At 37.0% G+C, this 21,714-nt stretch overlaps 1 protein-coding gene and 1 non-coding gene across 2 annotated transcripts in view; one reads left to right on the plus strand and one right to left on the minus strand.

Annotated features, from left to right (window-relative positions):
• Positions 1 to 21,714, plus strand: part of KNL1 (kinetochore scaffold 1) — a 62,264-nt gene that overhangs the window by 7,890 nt on the left and 32,660 nt on the right. Inside the window, 6 exon segments of the mRNA XM_065871706.1 lie at positions 396 to 461; positions 4,600 to 4,661; positions 12,455 to 12,507; positions 13,406 to 13,439; positions 15,370 to 15,407; positions 21,477 to 21,529. Of these exon segments, the coding sequence (XP_065727778.1) occupies positions 396 to 461; positions 4,600 to 4,661; positions 12,455 to 12,507; positions 13,406 to 13,439; positions 15,370 to 15,407; positions 21,477 to 21,529 (306 nt within the window).
• On the minus strand, positions 15,743 to 15,815 carry TRNAG-ACC (transfer RNA glycine (anticodon ACC)). The gene has a single exon. It is a non-coding gene; the product is annotated as a tRNA-Gly (tRNA).

Raw genomic sequence — 21,714 nt, forward strand, 5'->3', positions numbered from 1 at the left:
ATCTTGATATGGGTCAAGTCCTCATTACCAAACCGGTCACTATTGACAAAAGAATATCATGTGCAGATTGTTCTCAGCCAGGGCTACCTGTTGAATCCTAGAGTTGGAGTAGAGCTTTACTGAGACCACATGGGATGAGAGTAGGCAAAATAATTGGGGAATGTGGGCGAGGAGAAGGGAATAGATGCTGAATATTTAAAGCAGCCACAAAGTATACCACTGAGCAATATGAGTTTGAGGAGTTTTAGAGGTTTTTACAGGAATTTTAGCATCTCTACCTTTCTGCTCATGGTATAACTTGAAATGAAGTGATTATTAATAGACATTGCAGATTTTCTTGAATAATTCTGTTCTAGATTTTGAAATGCAGATTTTCTTGAATAATTCTGTTCTAGATTTTGAAACCCCCAAGGAGTCCTCTTCAGGACCTCAGAGGTGGGAATGGGAATGAAACTGTTCAGGTAAGTCTCTGGTACAAATGCTTTATGGATGACTATTTTCAGTGATTTTTTCTTTTGCGGCACGCGGGCCTCTCACTGTTGTGGCCTCTCCCATTGCGGAGCACAGGCTCCGGATGTGCAGGCTCAGCGGCCATGGCTCACAGGCCCAGCCGCTCCACGGCATGTGGGATCTTCCCAGACCGGGGCACAAACCCATGTCCCCTGCATTGGTAGGCAGACTCTCAACCACTGCACCACCACAGAAGCCCTCAGTGATATATATATATATATATATATTTTTTTTTTTGTCAGTGATATTTTTAATAGTTAGAAACTTTATTAGCTATATGAAGGGAGAATGTCATAAATGATTCTCAACTGAATATGTACAAGTAAGCATCCCATGGCCTTAAGGTTAAAATTCAAACACTTGAGCAAGCTGGCACTCTTGATTTTTAACCCCTATTTGCTTTTCCAGACTTCTTTCTTGCCACTCTTATACATGTATCTCACCATTCAGAACTGTTTACCATTCCCCAAACAGACATGAACTGTCAAGCCTGCAGGTATTTACATGTGATGTTACCTCTGTCTAGATGGCTAGTCCCTCATTCTTCATTTATCTGCCAATATTTTATTAAAAAAATTTTTTTCAAACACACTGTAAAGTAGAAAGAATTTTAGGGTGAATGTTCATATAGTCATTACCTAGATTCTATAATTAATATTTTATCATACTTGGTTTATCATATATTTTTAGTCCTCTATTTTTAAAATTTATTAATTAATTTTGGCTGCGTTGGGTCTTCGTTGCTGCACATGGGCCTTCTCTAGTTGCGGCGAGCGGGGGCTACTCCTCGTTGCGGTGTGCAGACTTCTCATTGCGGTGGCTTCTTTTGTTGTGGAGCATGGGCTCTAGGCACATGGGCTTCAGTAATTGTGGCTCACAGACTTAGTTGTTCCGTGGCATGTGGAATCTTTCTGGACCAGGGCTCGAACCTGTGTCCTCTGCATTGGCAGGCGGACTCTTAACCACTGCGCCACCAGGGAAGCCCTGTAGTCCTGTTTCTCTGGTAATTCCTATTTGTTTTCAAGACTCAGTTTTGGTATCATTTCTCTCAGAAAATCATCCCTTAACATCTTCTATTGTAATTGTTTACTAATGTCCATTCTAAATTGAGAACTCTCTGAGGTCAGGACTTCGTATGTGTTTTTTAATATATTATGCCTGGTATATAGTTCACTTTCAGTACATTTTGTTGATGGATGAAATGCATATAGTTTTGGAGACCATATAATTCTGAGTGCTTACACTACTTCTGCCTCTCTTATCTTTCTATTTCTCAAATACATCAAGCCTTTCCCTGCCTCAGGGCCTTTGCACATGCTCTGCCTAGAATGTTTTCCCTCTGCCCAACTCTTCATCTGACTACTAAGTAATCCTTCAGGTCTCAAATGTACTTCCTCAAAGAAATCTTCCATGATTATCAGGCTAAATTATTTTTTTATATACAGTTTTTATTCACACCACTCATTACACTTTGAATTTTATATTTTTGTGGATTTTTTGTTTTAATCTGTTTCACCATTAATCTGCATTAGAGTAAGGACTGTATTGTTTCCTTTACCAGTCTTTTTCCATCACTCAGCATGGGATTTGGTATGTGTGGGTTTTTTTAATTTAATGAATGTTTGAATGAGTAAATTACAGATTCATAGACTCATAGAGCTTTAAAAACAACAGGACCTCAATACTAATCTTGAATCTAGTTCCTTCATTATATAGATGAGAAATATGAGGTCCAGAGATGTTAAATGTTTTGTCTAAGCCCACACAGTTAGTGGCAAACTTCAAATTGGAGCTCTAATCTCCTAATTTCTAACTCAGTGCTCTTTCCAATATACCACACAAATTTCAGGGGTTTTTAGTAAGAAATATAGTAGTATTTACTATGTCCATAATATTGTCATTATTAAGCTCAAAGCTGCCCGTAATGTCTGCCAAAGATCTTAACAGAGAGGATGATTCTTTGTTTTAACAAAACTTGTCCTCAGTTATCCAGAATTAGCACAGTTAAAATTCTCTATGTATTTCATTTGTTTTTGTCTTTTGCTTTTTGTGTTCGGTATCTACGTGAGTAAAAATGTTTGCCGTTGTTAAGGAAGATGAGGGAAAATAAAAGTAGTATATTATAATGAAAAGATGCTCAGCATCACTAATCATTAGGGAAATGCAAATCAAAACCACAGTAAGATATCAACTCATACCCATTAGGATGACTACTATTAAAAACAGAAAACAAACAGAAAATAGAAAGTGTTGGCTAGGATGTGGAGTTATTGGAACCCTTGTGCACTGTTGGTGGGAATGTAAATGGTGCAGCTGCTGTAAAAAACAGTGGTTCCTCCAAAAATTAAAATAGAATTACCATATGATCCAGCAATTCCACTTCTGGGTGTATACCCAAAAGAATTGAAAGCAGGGTCTTGAAGATATGTATACCACTGTTCATAGCAGTGATATTCACAGTAGCCAAAAGGTGGAAGCAACCCAGAGTCCTTTGATAGATGAATGGATAAACAAAATGTGGCGTCTATGGAATATTATTCAGCCTTAAAAAAAGAAAGAAGATGCAAGAGGGAGGAGATATGGGGATATATGTGTATGTATAGCTGATTCACTTTGTTGTAAAGCAGAAACTAACACACCATTGTAAAGCAATTATGCTCCAATAAAGATGTTAAAAAAAAAAAAGGAAATTCTGGTATATACTGCAACATGGATGAACCTTGAGGACATTATGTTAAGTGAAATAAACCAGTCACAAAAAGACAAATACTTTATAAATTACACTTATGAAGTACCTACAATAGTCATATTCATAGAGACAGAACGTAAAATTGTGGTTGTGGGGAGGTTGGCGGGGAAAAGGAGGAGTTGTTTAATGGATATACAATTTCAGTTTTGCAAGATGAAAAGATTTCTGGAGATTGGTTGCACGACCATATAGAGGTACTTAACACTACTGAAGTGTACACTTAAAAACAGTTAAGGACTTCCCTGGTGGCGCAGTGGTTGGGAATCTGCCTGCCAATGCAGGGGACGCCAGTTCGAGTGCTGGTCCAGGAAGATCTCACATGCCGCAGAGCAGCTAAGTCCGTGAGCCACAGCTACTGAAGCCCGCACGTCTAGAGCCCATGTTCCACAACAAGAGAAGCCACCACATTGAGAAGCCCGTGCACCGCAATGAAATAAATAAATTAATTTAAAAATCAGTTAAGATGCTTCAGTATGTTATGCTAAGTAAAATAGTCACAGAAGGAAAAATACTGCATGATTCCACTTATATGAGGTGTCTAAAATAGTCAAACTCATGGAAGCAGAGAACAGTGGTTGCCAGGGACAGAGAGGAGGGGGAAATGGGGAGTTGCTAATCGACGGTATAAAGTTTCAGTTATGCAAAATGAATGAATTCTAGAGATCTGCTGTACAACATTGTTGCTATAGTTAACAGTATTGTATTGTACACTTAAAAATCTGTTAAGAGGGTAGATTAAGTGTTCTTACCACAATAAAATTAAAAAAATTTTTTTTTAATTTTATTTTTTTGTACAGCAGGTTCTTATTAGTTATCCATTTTATACGTATTAATGTATATATGTCAATCCTAATCTCCCAATTCATCACACCACCCCCCCCAAAATCAAAATTCTTAAAAGTGGTTAAGATGGTAAATTTTATGTGAATTGTATTTTACCGCAATTAAAAAAAAATTTTTTAATCTTGAAAATAGTATAGTAAGGTTACCATAATAGGCAACATATCACTTGGTTTGTTCCCAGTCTTTCTTCTACTTAATTGCAAAATAACCATTCATTTAAAGGAGAGAGAAAAGGTAAGGGATAGTAATCACCTTCCTTAAATATGTTGTTTTTGTCACTGTGCTTATTTTCACATTGAAAATCATGTTCATGTTAAGCGCTTCTATATTGGAATTTTTTGGAGAATCAGATTAATTATGAAAATTAATGATATCACATTAATTCAGAATAAGAACTGGTCTCTGTCTATCATAATCTTGGAGACCTAATTCACAGTGGTTTCATTAAAAATCATACCATATAAAAAAAAATCATACCATATATTCTCTGCCCTTAGGAATCCAATGCTTTGAGAAATAAGAAAAACTCTCGTCGAGTCAGCTTTGCAGATACTATAAAGTAAGTTGAAAAGAAAAATAATTAAAATGTTACAGGTAATACTTTTTGTGTGTCACACCAAATGTGTTGGTACTAATTGATTTGGATAATTTGTGTTTCAATTAGAGAAGCTTTAGAAAATTGTTATTTAAAAGGCTGTTATGCTTAAAAGAGAAACACTGAAAGCATCCGCTTCACAGTCCAGAACAAAACAACTATGTCTTACGGCTGCTATTTAACATTGTATTGGAGGTGCTAACCAACAAAAAAAAACTAGAGAAAGAAAATGGAGTTACAAAAATTGGAAAGATGGGGATAAATCTGTCACCTTTGCAGATTAAATAATTGAATATTAGGAAAATCCAAGAATATCAATTGAAATACCTCTGTAAACAGGAAGTAGCAGGATACAAAATTAATATTTAGAAATTAATATATTTCCTATATAAAAATAATAACCAGATAGAATGTAAATGTCCTTTTTCTATTATATTTAGTTGCTGTAAATTTAATAATAAAAGAATATAAAAAAATAATAATAATAATAAAAGAATATAAACTGTACAGGGATTTTCCTGGTGGTCCAGTGGTTAGGACTCCACACTTCCACTGCAGGGGACACAAGTTTGATCCCTGGTCGGGGAACTAAGATCCCAGATGCCCTGTGGCATAGCCAAAAAAAGGAAAAAAAAAAGAATTGTGCAAATGAAGACAAGTTTCTGAATAAAAAGATTTAATATCATAAAGATATCACTTCTCCCTAAGTTATTAATTTAATGTAATTCTTATATGTAATGTTTTTATGATTATTTTCTTGATGCTGAGCAGTATATTTGTATTTCCTCATTGATTGAAGAGTTGTTTAATTGAGAACTTTAACATTCATATCTAGGTGGTAAAGACATCTTGTGGTCATTAATTTTCAGTTATATTGTAGTGAGAGAATGCTAATTTGTATTATTTTGATTTTTATTGAAATTTTCTGTGTGGTCTTGTATATGATCAGTTTCTGTGAATGATCCATCCACTTGAACAGAAGGTACATTTTGTATTTTAGGGTGTAGAATTTGATATATATCAAATATATCCATTTTATGCATGTTATTTGGGTCTTCTGTAATTTTATATAATTTTAGTCACTTTAATCTGCATGAATTATGAGAGAGGTAAATTAGTCTGTAACTGACAGTGCATCCTACTCTTTCCAGTAGTTCTTCTTTATGAATGTTTATTCTATGTTTATTGGTGCATAGTCATCACTGTTATATCTTCATTCGGGATTGCACTTTCTAGCATTATGAAATATTCATCCTTGCTTTATTGCTTTTTGACCCAAATTCTACCTAGACTGATGTTAAAATTTCTGCCTTTGTTATATTTTTGTGGTATATCTTTGTGTAATGTTTGACCATGTATGAGCAATGGTAAAGTTAGTCTGTTTCCTCTCTCCCAACCCAATTTTACTTAATAATATACTTTTGTACTATTAAATATGCTTAAACTTCAAATAAAACTTCATTGTATTATATGATATCCTTTGGCATTTATAATGGATGAAGTTATTGGCCTACTTCTTCCTCTCATTTTCTCCCCCCATTCCCTACCCATCTTTTTTTAAAATTTTATTTATTTATTTATTATTTATTTTGGCCACGCTGGGTCTTCGTTGCGGCGTGTGGGCTTCTCTTGTTGTGGTGTGCGGGCTCTAGAGTGCGTGGGCTCAGTAGTTGCGACGTGTGGCTCTCGTTGGGGCATGCGGGCTTAGTTGCAGTATGTGGGATCTTAGTTCCCTGACCAGGAATCGAACGTGGTCCCCTAGCATTGGGAGCACGAAGTCTTAACCACTGGACTACCAGGGAAGTTCTTCCCTCACCCCACCTTTTTTTTAAGTTGTATTATATCTCTTTCTCCCTTTCTCTCACTGTCTTATCTCTCTATTTCTCTCTGGGTATTTGACATTAGGTCATCTGTCACATTTGTGTCTTAGTTGTATTCTATATATTTAAATGTTCATATCAGTTCTATTACTATAGTTGCCCTAATTATCTCTTGGTTGGCCAAAGCTTTTTCTCTTATGTTTTCCCAAGAAAGGCTCATTGAAGCAATACTCCCTGAGTTCTTGGGCGCTCAGACTGTTAGTCATAGCCTTTATACTTGAAGATTTAGCTGGATATAAAATCTTAAGTTCACATTTTCTTTTTTTCACTTTGAATATGTTTTGTTTTTGTTTTTGTTTTTTTATCAAACACCAAAGTCACTGAGGGTTTTTTTTTGTTTTTGTTTATTATACAGCAGTTCTTATTAGTTATCTTTTTTTTTTTTTTGCGGTATGCAGGCCTCTTACTGTTGTGGCCTCTCCTGTTGCGGAGCGCAGGCTCCGGACGCGCAGGCTCAGCGGCCATGGCTCATGGGCCCAGCCGCTCCGCAGCATGTGGGATCTTCCCGGACCGGGGCACGAACCCATGTCCCCTGCATCGGCAGGCGGACTCTCAACCACTGCGCCACCAGGGAAGCCCCTAGTTATCTATTTTATACATATTAGTGTATGTATGTCAATCCCAGTCTCGCAATTCATCCCAACACCACCCCACATTTTCTTTAAGGAACTTGTTAATGTGATTCTGTATCTTCTGGCATTGATTGTTTCTATGAACAAGTCAGAGGAGAGCATGATTTTTCCCCCTCATAAACAACTAGATCTCTTTGACAGGCTACCTAACAGATTTTTTTTTCCTTTATCTTTGAAGTTTATTGACTTTACTTGGATACATCTTTATTTTGACTGTTTTGGGTCTTGAATATTGAATTAACCTTTAAATATCTTTCTCTATTTCATTATTTAAATTTCGTTAGGGACTCCATAATTTAGAAACACAAATTATGTTTAGATTCTTTGCTTTTCTTCTGTATTATATTCTCTCTTAAGTCCTTTTATTTTCTTTTACTTTGTTCAGTTAAAATTTTTTTCTATGTCCTTTACCATATTTTCCAAGATACTTACTTACCCTTATGTCTCTTCCAGTTTTGCCTTCATTCTGTGATGATTATATTTTTTCTTCTGCTTCTTTCATGAGTTTCATCTATTTGTGTGTCATTTCCTGTTTTCTTACCATCTTTTCCTTGAGTTCTTGTATTTCTGCTTTCATTTCTGTCTTTGATAGAGATGATTGATTTGTTATGTTTTTTAAGTCCATAAAAAACTGTATGCATACAATTTTCATTTTCTCTGGGACAACATTTTTCTGAGTGTTTTTCTTATGTTAAGTTATGTTATACTTTGCTTTCTTTTAATCTTATGGTGTCCTTATAGATTGTATACTTTTTACTCATCATTGAATGGGTTGGGTTTTCCTGAACCACCTATTTTCAAGACATTTCTGTGGAGGGAGAGGGGATGTAATGGTGTTCCAGGGTACCTGTCTTTTTGTAAACAGGCTCTCCTTTTAGTTATCATAAAGATAGCTTGTCTACTTAGTATCACCTTCTTCAAATTTTATTTTCTGTATAATTCAGATTTCTTTAACTTGGCCTATTGTGAGGTGAGCTCCTAGATCAATTTAACCTTGAATTTAAACATTTTAGGATGAGGCTTGATTGTTTCTTGTCCAGAAATCTTCCTAGGAAAGTCCTGGGCTTTGATCTGCATTGTTTCCCATTCCTCATTTGTTCCTCTCTCTCCTCCGAATTCTTTATCTTAACAAACCTTTAGGATCAGACAGATTAAAGAAATTCAATTCTGTATTTGCCATATAAAACATGATTTTGCATTAGGGTAAGTTTATAGTTGCCCAGGATTTCAGTTGTGGGGCTATTGGGAACATGTTTTCTTCTTTTCCTTAGAGGAGTAGTAAGTAAATGTTGGTAAGGGGTGAAGAAGGGGATTCCCACTTAGCTGCAGACTATGTGACATCTTTCTGTTACTGAGTAGTTCCAAACAGTAGGTACCTTCTGAAATATAAATTCATTGTTGTCGATTGATAGTAATTTTAATTGTTTTATACTTCTTTTCTATCCATCTTTTATCCACAAATCAATTAACGTCTTCCTGGATAAACATGAGTTGTCAATATTTCATATGTATTGAATTCTTGGAGTGGGGGGTGGGAAAGACATAGTAAGATTTGGTATTATCAGGGAAGACTAGCTATTGCCTGCCAGTAGACTTCCCTAGGTGGTATATTCCTTGGTGACGTTGCTACTGTCTTCCTAGATCTTGCCCTTGGCTTTGCAGACTCCATATTGTTTTTTTCTGTACCAAAAATGGGCCTATCTCTTAGAGATGGACTTCTACTAAACAGATTCACTAGATATTTGTGTATAAATAAGAATGCTACTACTAAATATATCATGAGAACCAAATCAAATGAATCAGAACCCTTATTTGAGTAGATCAATACATTCCTTATAGGCATTCTACCTAAGAAAGTAAATTATAATGTAAATATGGCTTGCTGATCATGGAATCTGAACTGTTAGTTATTTGAATGGTTCAGAATGTTTAATGGCACCAGGCTAATGAATCCATGTCCACAGTAGGTACATACACACCTGTTGCAAGCCTTGAATGATTCTGTCTGTATACTCCCAGTATACTCCTTGAATAGGTGTGACCAAGGTTTGATTTAATAACTCATTTTCTTCCCTTTGTTTCAGACTGACTTTTCCTTCACGTGCTGTTTTTTTGTTTTTTTGATTTTTCTGGCTGCGCCACTTGGCTTGTGGATCTTAGCTCCCTGACCAGGGATTGAACCCAGGCTACTTGGTGAAAGCACTGAGTCCTAACCACTGGACTGTTAGGGAATTTCCTTACATGTTTTCTTTAGGAATATTAATGTTAATGTAAAAATAACTATTTTAAATTTTCTGTTAAGCATTTGATTGTTCCTTGTGCTGTGTTAGATATTTTTGTGTAAATTACCTTTTCTCTTTTGAGTTACTTCCTTGGGATTATAGTCCCCAAAGTAGAATTGCCGGACTTAAAAGAAGCAATGGTTACATAGTCATTATTACATTTTTGTTATTGGTTTTAGTACCTCTAGTAATGTACCCTTTTTTTCCTAAGGCACTGTAAAGATTAGATTTTAGCACTTAATTTTAGCTGATTTTATTGTTATCTTAGTTATTTTAATTTGTACTTTATTTTTCATTACTATTTTTTCTACATTTTGTTCATTTATGCTTTTTTTTCCTTCTCATTTTGAAACATTTCATTTTTTATTTCCTTGTCTACCCAGACGATATTGAAGAAAATATTTTAAAGTTTTTGTTTGGTTAAACCCTTTAAATTTTGTGTTATTAAAGCATGTGTCTTTCTTGGTTCATAAATCATTTTTGCAACAGATTGTACCTTTGAAAGCTTTCCTTGTGTCACAGATACTATATAGGTTGAAAAAAAAAATGAGAGAGCAAGGAACAACCATAATTAAGATAAATATCCAGAAAGATAAATATGGAGGAAAGAATTATTTTGCCCTTTCAGTTAGGTGTCTCCATATGTTTGCTAAATATGTTTTATTAATTATATACATTTACAACTTACTCTTTGTGTACCTAATATGTGGTGTTCTAAAATTTGGATCTTAAGGCATCTAAATATATTTCTGCATTTTCTTCTTTGTATTTCTTTCATTTTTTTCCTCTGACTTCTTTTTTTTACATGTAATTTGGTTTATTCATTGTTAGTTTTCATTGATAACTTTCCTCCTACTGTATGATAGCAACCTTGTTTAGTTCTAATACTTTATTGCTATGAAACTTAGTTAATGTGTTGGATGACTTCATAATTATCTTTTCTGTTGTTTGTCCACAGATAATTTTTAGCTGTGAAAAATTTTAATTTGTAACTTACAGGTTGTAGATTGAGTTTAAAATTTTAAAAAATTTAGTCAATAGCCATTTTTTAATAGGGTAGCTCAGCCAATTTACATTTGTTAAAATCAGTACACCTATTCTCCCTTTATTGTTGGTTAAATTTATTGTTGCAGATTTTTGTTTAAACAAGAATGGATATTGGATTTTATAAATGTTTTTGACCATCTATTAAAATAACTAGAGTTTTTCCCAGTTTAATCTTTAATATGATAAAACAAATTTTGGGGTGTTGAGTTATCTTAGCATTCCTGGGATAAATCCAGTTCAGTCATAAAATATGCTTTTATTGGGTGGGCCAAAAGGTTCATTCCGTTTTTTCTGTAAGATGGCTCTAGTAGCACTTAGTGTCTTTAACTTCATTCGAAACAATTTTGTTAGATTGTATGTGACAGCTGTTATATCAGCATGCATTTTTAAAAAGACTTATTAAAATTGGTGAATTTTTTTTTTTTTTTTGCGGTATGCGGGCCTCTCACTGCTGTGGCCTCTCCCGTTGCGGAGCACAGGCTCCGGACACGCAGGCTCAGCGGCCATGGCTCACGGGCTCAGCCGCTCTGCGGCATGCGGGATCTTCCGGGACCGGGACACGAACCTGTGTCCCCTGCATCGGCAGGCGGACTCTCAGCCACTGCGCCACCAGGGAAGCCCAAAATTGGTGAATTTTTGTATAGCCATTTTAATATTGAAGTTGGAAGAAAAAAAGCAACATTTTCGTCAGATTATGCTTTATTTTAAGAAGGTAGAAAAGCAAGTGAAACGCAAAAAAAAGATTTGTGCAATGTATGGAGAAGGTGCTGTGATCGATCGAACGTGTCAAAAGTGGTTTGCGAAGTTTCATGCTAGAGGTTCCTCACTGGATGATGCTCCATGGTCAGGTAGACCAGTTGAAGTTGATAGCAATCAAATCGAAACAATAATTGAGAGCAGTCAGCGTTATACCATGAGGGAGATAGCCGACATACTCAAAATATCCAAATCAAGCGTTGAGAATCATTTGCACCAGCTTGGTTATGTGAATAGCTTTGATGTTTGGGTTCCACATAAGTTAAGCAAAAAAACCTTTCTTGACCATATTTCTGCATGCGATTCTCTACTGAAACATAATGAAAATGTTCCATTTTTAAAACAAATTGTGATGAGCAATGAAAAGTGGATACTGTACAATAATGTGGAACGGAAGAGATCTTGGGCAAGTGAAATGAACCACCACCAACCACACCAAAGATGTTGATGTTCTGTATATGGTGGGATTGGAAAGGAGTCCTCTATTATGAGCTTCTTCCAGAAAACCAAACGATTCATTCCAACAAGTACTGCTCCCAATTAGACCAACTGAAAGCAGCACTCGACGAAAAGAGTCCAGAATTAGTCAACAGAAAACGCATAATCTTCCATCAGGGTAACACAAGACTGCATGTTTCTTTCATGACCGGGCAAAAACTGTCAAAACTTGTATGGGAAGTTCTGATTCATCCGCTATATTCACTAGACATTGCACCTTTGGATTTCCATTCATTTTGGTCTTTACAACATTCTCTTAATGGAAAAAATTTCAATCCCCTGGAAGACTGTAAAAGGCACCTGGAACAATACTTTGCTCAAAAAGATCCATCTTTTGGGAAGATGGAATTATGAAGTTGTCTGAAAAATGGCAGAAGGTAGTGGAACAAAAAAGGGTAAATACGTTGTTCAATAAAGTCCTTGGTGAAGATGAAAAATGTATCTTTTATTTTTACTTAAAAAACCGAAGGCACTTTTTGGCCTACCCAATAAAACATTGCCAGGGAATTCCATGGCAGTCCAGTGGTTAGGACTCTGTGCTTCCACTGGAGGGGGCACAGGTTCTATCCTTGGTCAGGGAACTAAGATCCTACAAGCCACACTATTTAAAAAAAAAAAAAAAAACCTTGCAGATTTTCAGTAATCTTTATTTTGTTTTCTAGAGTATTCCAGACAGACCCTCATATGAAAATAGTGAAAAAGTCAGAAATTTCAGGTAAATTTGTTACTGCAATCCCTGCTAAATCTGTTGTCTATATAATTATGCTGTGGTTATCTAACCAGATAATTGGTATAACTTAGTATCCATCTTATTGCTCAAAAAGTGTAACTTGTAGAGTCATGTACCAAAATGTTCATTGCAGCTCTATTTACAATAGCCTGGAGATGGAAACAACCTAAGTGTCCATCATCGGATGAATGGATAAAGAAGATGTGGCACATATACACAATGGAATATTACTCAGCCATAAAAAGAAATGAAATTGAGCTATTTGTAATGAGGTGGATAGACCTAGAGTCTGTCATACAGAGTGAAGTAAGTCAGAAAGAGAAAGACAAATACCGTGTGCTAACACATATATATGGAATTTAAGGGGGAAAATGTCATGAAGAACCTAAGGGTTAGACAGGAATAAAGACACAGACCTACTAGAGAATGGGCTTGAGGCTATGGGAAGGGGGAAGGGTAAGCTGTGACAAAGCGAGAGAGAGGCATGGACATATATACACTACCAAATGTAAGGTAGATAGCTAGTGGGAAGCAGCCACATAGCCAGGGAGATCAGGGAGATCAGCTTGGTGCTTTGTGACCGCCTGGAGGGTTGGGATAGGGAGGGTGGGAGGGAGGGAGACGCAAGAGGGAAGAGATATGGGAACATATGTATATGTATAACTGATTCACTTTGTTATAAAGCAGAAACTTAACACACCATTGTAAAGCAATTATACTCCAATAAAGATGTAAAAAAAAAAAAAAGTGTAACTTGAGCCATGGGGGGCAGAATGAAAGGTACATCGTTGGTATTTTTTTTTATTGTTAATTTCCTTATGCAATTTTTCTAATGCTTAATCAGTGTATTATTGAAAAACTTTAATCTTTTCTCTATTTATAGAAACAGAAGCAGGAGGAAATGTCCTATTTATGCAGTAAGTAAAAAAATGTGATGTAAATTATACTTTAAAACTTGTTTATTCCTATTAAATGAAGTGTGTTTTTTTTTTTTTTTTTGTGGTACGCAGGCCTCTCACTGTTGTGGCCTCTCCCATTGCGGAGCACAGGCTCCGGATGCGCAGGCTCAGCAGCCATGGCTCACGGGCCCAGCCGCTCCATGACATGTGGGATCTTCCCAGAACGGGGCACAAACCCGTGTCCCCTGCATCGGCAGGCGGACTCTCAACCACTGCACCACCAGGGAAGCCCTAAATGAAGTGTTTTTAAAGTTAAAATTCTTTTTGTTTTTTATTTCCATTCCCTTTTGTGGAATACTTAGGATTAATTTAGAAAACAAATTCTTTGCATAATTTAATATACTGCTATAGTTGATAAGTATGTGCATTGTACACCTTATCCTATTAAGAGGGATGAAACATTCTACTTTCATATATAAATCCTCAAATACACGAGCTAGTACAAAACAATAAATACCAAGTCCTCAGATTTTTTTCATTAAACTAGTTTTTCTTATTATAACATTAATACAAAAATTAAATAGCAGTAGGCTTGAACAAATGAAAACATGCTTATCTTAATCATAAGAGAAATACAAACAGACTATATTGAGACATAATTTTTCATCTAATCAGTTAAGAATATAGGTAAAAAGTCTCATTGCTAGTGGGTATATATTGTAGAAGGCAATTGGCAATATCATTCAAAATTTTAAATGCACATGCTCTTTGGCTCAGAGATTTCATCTCTGAATTTATCTTACCAATACACTTGTAAATGTGTGAAATGATGATATAAAGTTATTCACTGTAACATTTATTTTAATAGTAAAAGATGTAAAAGATCCTAAAGGTCCATCAGTAAGGGACTGGTTAAATAAATTACAGTTTTTCCATGTAATTGACTAGTGTTGAGCTGGAAAAACAAAAAAAGATTCTCTTTATATATTGACACAGAAAAATCTCTAGGCCATATTACTTAGGCTCCTCACAGATAACCACTGTTGATAATTTTGGATGTCCTTGCAGAAATTTTATATGTATAACCAAGTGCATGGTTTATCTTTAGCTTTTTTTTTTTTAGACAAGACAAAAATGGGATCACTCAATGTCTTTGGCACTTTCCATGTTGTTACATGTAGATCTACCTCAGTCTATTATAATCTGTTGTATGTCTGCACCAACATTTAGTCAGCTCCCGATTGACGGACATTTGGGTTAACTTTTTTTTGGCCACGCCCTTGGATCTTAGTTCCCCAGCCAGGGATTGAACCCAGGTCCCCTGCAGTGGAAGCGCGGAGTCCTAACCGCTGGACTGCCAGGGAATTCCCTGGGTTGTTTCCTTTGACTTACCTTTTTTTTTTAAAGCTAAATTTCTAGAAAATGAGTTGCTTTACAGGTCATTCATTTTTTCGTTGTTTTTTTTTTTTAATTTATTTTAATTTTGGCTGCGTTGGGTCTCCGTTGCTACGCTCAGGCTTTCTCTATTTGTGGGGAGCCGGGGCTACTCTTCATTGCAGTGCGGGCTTCTCACTGCAGTGGCTTCTCTTGTGGCAGAGCACTGGCTCTAGGCGTGTGGGCTTCAGTAGTTGTGGCACGTGGGCTCAGTAGTTGTGGCTCCGGGGCTCTAGAGCGCAGGCTCAGCAGTTGTGGCTCACAGGCTTAGCTGCTGTGAGGAATATGGGATCTTCCCGGACCAGGGCTTAAACCCGTGTCCCCTGTGTTGGGCAGGAGGATTCTTAACCACTGCACCACCAGGGAAGCCCAGATGAGTCTTTTTTTAAAGATGTCTTTGGAGTTTTCTGCCAGTCACCCTGCGAAAACCTATTGCCTACCCTACTCTTTCAACTGTTGTGATTCTTGGTAATTGTCCAGAGTATAGATTTTTAAATTACTTTATAATTTTTAGGAATAAGAATCCAGAAGATAACTACTGTGAGATAACTGGTGAGTATGATCAGAGTACTTTTCTTATCATACGTTTTTCTCTTTATCTAGATTCCTTGAAAAGTAGTATGTAAGAGAACCATGAACAAAAAATGTAGAGAAAGTGTTCTTCTTTACACAAAATCTTTAATTTAAAATTTCACAAACTTACTAATATTTCTTTCAAACCTGCTGTTCCTGTTGTTCTCTGTCTTGAACTCTCACTCACTGTCATTCGCTCAAGTCAGGAATTGAGTCATGTTTTACCTTTTCCTCCTTTCCCCATATCCATTTGGCCCTATTCTCTTTGATTTTTTTTTTCTTTTTTTCTGGCTGTGCGGCTTGCGGTATCCTAGTTCCCAGACCAGGGATCGAACCTGGACCTCCTGCAGTGGTAGCGAGGAGTCCTAACCACTGGACCACCAGGGAATTCCTCAGGCCCTATTCTCTTTCAATTCTGTCTCCAAAATATCTGGCCCATCTGTTAGTTATTCTCTGTTCCTTCTGCCTGTATTTGAATTCAAGTCCTCGCTGTTCTTTCTTGAGCTATTGTATTTAGTTTCTTATCCTTCTAGTCCATTCTACATATTTCTAAATCTTATCATATTACCTCCCAGCTTACAATTGTTCAGTGACACTATTTTGCATACCGGATAAAACCCACACTCTTTAGCATAAACTTGGAAAACCTTTTATAATTTGGCTTGTTTTTTTCTCCAAGTTTATCTCCAGCCCTTTATAGGCATCCTGTGCTCTAGCCCATGAATAACTACTTGCAGTTTCCCATGTGGACTTTTTTCCTGCCTGTATCCATTTGTAAATGCTATTTCCTCTGCCTAAAGTGATCTTCCTAATACAGTTTGTCTAACAGTCTTCTCATCTTTCACTTAACTTAGCTTTTCACTTAGCTTAACTTTAGTGCTTTCAAAGTAGCCAGTCCACAAACTGTTATAGTCCTTGACAGAAAAGGAACTTGCAATAGAATGTAAACCAACTATGGCAGTAAGCTACTGTTTAGTTAGCGGCATTTTTTTCTTAGCAAAGCTCTACTGATGAAAGGAATTTTACATCAGGTGCAAGCTCCTTATCTCAAAATGAATTAATTAATTGATAATAAGCAGTTCACCATCTGGCAACATACGTTAAGTAATACTGGCTTAAATCAAGCCTTCACTGACAAAACCAAGGAGTTAGTCACTCTGTTTTGTGCTCTTACAACACCCCTTTTATTTCTTAGTCTATTGTAGGTTTTATTTAATATAAATTTATTTATTTTTATTTTTGGCTGCGTTGGGCCTTTGTTGCTGCGCACAGGCTTTCTCTAGTTGCCGCAAGTGGGGGTTACTCTTCGTTGTGGTGCACAGGCTTCTCATTGCGGTGGCTTCTCTTGTTGTGGAGCACGGGCTCTAGGGCTTGTGGGCTCAGTAGTTGTGACTCGCGGGCTCTAGAGTGCAGGCTCAGTAGTTGTGGTGCACGGGCTTAGTTGCTCCACGGCCTGTGGGATCTTCCCAGACCAGGGCTCAAACCCCTGTCCCTTGCATTGGCAGGCAGATTCGTAACCACTGTGCCACCAGGGAAGTCCCTATTGTAGAATTTATCATGCTGTATTTTAGGTATTTACTTTTGGCTCTCTTATTAAACTAGGAGCTCTTTTGAGTCCAGAAATTTTGTCTTGTTCTTTGTGCTTTAGTATATGGTTGAGTTCTGGGGCACATAATAGGTTCTGAAACAATATTTGTTAAGTAAATGACAAGAATGGAAGCTGGATATGTAAATAAAGCTTTAATAAAAAGCCCACAACTACTTCATCATATTCAGTCGAGGTTGCCATAAACTCTTTGAAATATTCTAAATAGTTACCTTTAAACTTAAGAATTTTTAAATGTATTTCCTGTTTCATTATAGCATCTTCAGTCCCTTCCTTATTTCCAACATCCAGTTTGTTACCTAAACCTTTAGATTTCAGTTCTAGAATGTCTTTTTTTCTTTCTCTTTTTTCAACTTCCACTCTATTTATTTATTTTTTTATACAGCAGTTCTTATTAGTTATCCATTTTATACATATTAGTGTATATATATCAATCCCATTCTCCCAATTTATCACACCACCACCCCCACCCCCACTTTCCCCCCTTGGTGTCCATACGTTTGTTCTCTACATCTGTGTCTCTATTTCTGCCCTGCAAACCGGTTCATCTGTACCATTTTTATAGGTTCCACATGGATGCGTTAATACACGATATTTGTTTTTCTCTTTCTGACTTACTTCACTCTGTATGACAGTCTCTAGATCCATCCACGTCTCTACAAATGACCCAATTTCGTTCCTTTTTATGGCTAAGTAATATTCCATTGTATATGTGTACCACATCTTGAGGTGGGCTTGTATTGCTATAAACTTCCCTCTTAGAACAGGTTTTGCTGCATCCCATAGGTTTTGGATCATCGTGTTTTCATTGTCATTTGTCTCTAGGTATTTTTTTATTTCCTCTTTGATTTCTTCAGTGATCTCTTGGTTATTTAGTAACATATTGTTTAGTCTCCATGTGCTTATGTTTTTTACATTTTTTTCCCCTGTAATTGATTTCTAATCTCATAGCATTGTGGTCGGAAAAGATGCTTGATATGATTTCAATTTTCTTAAATTTACTGAGGCTTGATTTGTGACCCAAGATGTGATCTATCCTGGAGAATGTTCCGTGTGCACTTGAGAAGAAAGTGTAATCTGCTGTTTTTGGATGGAATGTCCTAAAGATCAACTAAATCTATCTGGTCTATTGTGGCATTTAAACCTTGTGTTTCCTTATTAATATTCATTTTGGATGATCTGTCCATTGGTGTAAGTGAGGTGTTAAAGTCCCCCACTATTATTGTGTTACTGTCGATTTCCTCTTTTATAGCTGTTAGCAGTTGCCTTATGTATTGAGGTGCTCCTATGTTGGGTGCATATGTATTTATAATTGTTATATCTTCTTCTTGGATTAATCCCTTGATCATTATGTAGTGTCCTTCCTTGTCTCTTGTAACATTCTTTATTTTAAAGTCTATTTTATCTGATATGTGTATTTCTACTCCAGCTTTCTTTTGATTTCCATTTGCATGGAATATCTTTTTCCATCCCCTCACTTGCAGTCTGTATGTGTCCCTAGGTCTGAAGTGGGTCACTTGTAGACAGCATATATATGGGTGTTGTTTTTGTATCCATTCAGCAAGCCTGTGTCTTTCGGTTGTAGCATTTAATCCATTCACGTTTAAGGTAATTATCAATGTGTATGTTCCTGTTACCATTTTCTTAATTGTTATGGGTTTGTTTTTGTAGGTCCTTTTCTTCTCTTGTGTTTCCCACTTAGAGAAGTTCCTTTAGCATTTGCTGTAATGCTGGTTTGGTGGTGCTGAATTCTCTTAGCTTTTGCTTGTCTGTAAAACTTTTGATTTCTCTATCGAATCTGAATGAGATCCTTGCCGGGTAGAGTAATCTTGGTTGTAGGTTCTTCCCTTTCATCACTTTAAATATATCATGCCACTCCCTTCTGGCTTGTAGAGTTTCTTCTGAGAAATCAGCTGTTAACCTTATGGGAGTTCCCTTGTATGTTATTTGTTGTTTTTCCCTTGCTGCTTTCAATAATTTTTCTTTGTCTTTAATTTTTGCCAATTTGATTACTGTGTGTCTCAGCTTGTTTCTCCTTGGGTTTATCCTGTATGGGACTCGCTGGGCTTCCTGGACTTGGGTGGCTATTTCCTTTCCCACGTTAGGGAAGTTTTCGACTATAATCTCTTCAAATATTTTCTTGCATCCTTCCTCTCTCTCTTCTCCTTCTGGGACCCCTATAATGTGAATGTTGTTACATTTAATGTTGTCCCAGAGGTCTCTTAGGCTGTCTTCATTTCTTTTCATTCTTTTTTCTTTATTCTGTTCTGCAGCAGTGAATTCCACCATTCTGTCTTCCAGGTCACTTATCTGTTTTTCTGCCTCAGTTATTCTGCTATTGATTCCTTCTAGTGTAGTTCTCATTTCAGTTATTGTATTGTTCATCTCTGTTTGTTTGTTCTTTAATTCTTCTAAATCTTTGTTAAACATTTCTTGCACCTTCTCGATCTTTGCCTCCATTCTTTTCCCGAGGTCCTGGATCATCTTCACTATCATTATTCTGAATTCTTTTTCTGGAAGGTTGCCTATCTCCACTTCATTTAGTTGTTTTTCTGGGGTTTTATCTTGTTCCTTCATCTAGTACATAGCCCTCTGCCTTTTCATCTTGTCTATCTTTCTGTGAATGTGGTTTTGTCCCACAGGCTGCAGGATTGTAGTTCTCCTTGCTTCTGCTGTCTGCCCTCTGGTGGATGAGGCTATCTAAGAGGCTTGTGGAAGTTTCCTGATGGGAGGGACTGGTGGTGGGTAGAGCTGGGTGTTGCTCTGGTGGGCAGAGCCCAGTAAAACTTTAATCCGCTTGTCTGCTGATGGGTGGAGCTGGGTTCCCTCCCTGTTGGTTGTTTGGCCTGAAGCGACCCAACGCTGGAGCCTACCCGGCTCTTTGGTGGGGCTAATGGTGCACTCTGGGAGGCATCACGCCAAGGAGTACTCAGAACTTCTGCTGCAAGTGTCCTTGTCCTCATGGTGAGCCACAGCCACCCCCTGCCTCTGCAGGAGACCCTCCGACACTAGCAGGTAGGTCTGGTTCAGTTTCCTATGGGGTCACTGCTCCTTCCCCTGGGTCCTGATGCTATACTACTTTGTGTGTGCCCTCCAAGAGTGGAGTCTCTGTTTCCCCCAGTCCTGTCGAAGTCCTGCAATCAAATCCCGCTAGACTTCAAAGTCTGAATCTCTAGGAATTCCTCCTCCCATTTGCCAGAGCCCCAGGTTGGGAAACCTGACATTGGGCTCAGAACCTTCACTCCAGTGGGTGAACTTCTGTGGTATAAGTGTTCTCCAGTTTGTGAGTCACCCACCCAGAAGTTATGGGATTTGATTATATTGTGATTGCAGCCCTCCTACCGTCTCATTGTGGCTTCTCCTTTGTCTTTGGATGTGGGGTATCTTTTTCGGTGAGTTCCACTGTCTTCTTGTCAATGACTGTACAGCAGTTAGTTGTGATTCTGGTGCTTTCGCAAGAGGGAGTGAGTGCACGTTCTTCTACTCCGCCATCTTGAACCAATCTCTAGTTCTAGAATGTCTTGAGTCTAATCCCTTATTTCCATTCTTATTGTCTCTTGCCCTAAGACAAACTCTCAACATGTTGTATCTGAACTTTTAGAGTAGCTTCCTCATTGGTTTATCTTCTCTTGAATCTTCTTTCTTCTCCTTCTCTTGAATTATTTTTATAAAATGCACCTCTCATCCTGGAAACATTTAGACTCCTTAACATAGAATAAAAGATGCCTCAGAATCTTACCCTAATATCTTGGTCTTTTTTTGTTTTTTTTAATTGGAGTATAGTTGTTTTACAATATTGTCTTAGTTTCTGCTGTACAGCAAAGTGAATCAGCCACACGTATGTATATATCCCCTCTTCCTTGGATTTCCTTCCCATTTAGGTCACCACAGAGCATTGAGTAGAGTTCCCTGTGCTATACAGTCTATTCTCATTAGTTATCTGTTTTATACGTAGTAGTGTTTGTATGTCAATCCCCATCTCCCAATCCATCCCACCCTTCCTTCCCCGCTTGGTATCCATACATTTGTTTTCTGTGTCTATGTCTGTCTGCTTTGCAAATAAGTTCATCTTTGCTATTAACATTTTGGTCTTATCAGTTGGTACTCTTCACTATGTAACTTCAACTATCCAGGAAATAAAAATGGAGAAGTGAAGGAGGAAAAAAAGTAGTCCACACTTTCCACTTTCAGAATCCCACCTTCTAAAAATCTCTACCACATTCGAAAAATATTTTAATCACACAGAGAATACAGTAATCACTGAACTCTCCGTCTCTAAAATGGGAAAATTTTAAAGTCTCAGTGAAATTTAGGAAGGACTTAGTAACTGAAAAAACTTTAGTAAATACTTGTAGCTGATGAAATTCCTAAGAAAAGGGAAGTCAGGCTCTTGGTGATATATATTTTTGTCATTGACTATAGTTTTTCTTTTTACTTAATAGGGATGAATACATTGCTTTGTGCTCCCATTCAGACCCAGATGCCCCAGAAAGAGGTATGAGTTCATGCAAGTGCCTTCATATTTTAATCTTATTTGATAGTTAAAACTTTTAAAACACAAAAAATTTCATGTTAGTGACATGATTTAGGGATTACTTACCAAAATGGACCAACTGGAAACGTACCTTTCCAGTTAACTAAGTATAGTTAAATCACTGCCAGTTTAAATAATAGGGAAAT

Source organism: Phocoena phocoena, chromosome 2 (assembly GCF_963924675.1).
Source record: "Phocoena phocoena chromosome 2, mPhoPho1.1, whole genome shotgun sequence".
NCBI lineage: Eukaryota > Metazoa > Chordata > Mammalia > Artiodactyla > Phocoenidae > Phocoena > Phocoena phocoena.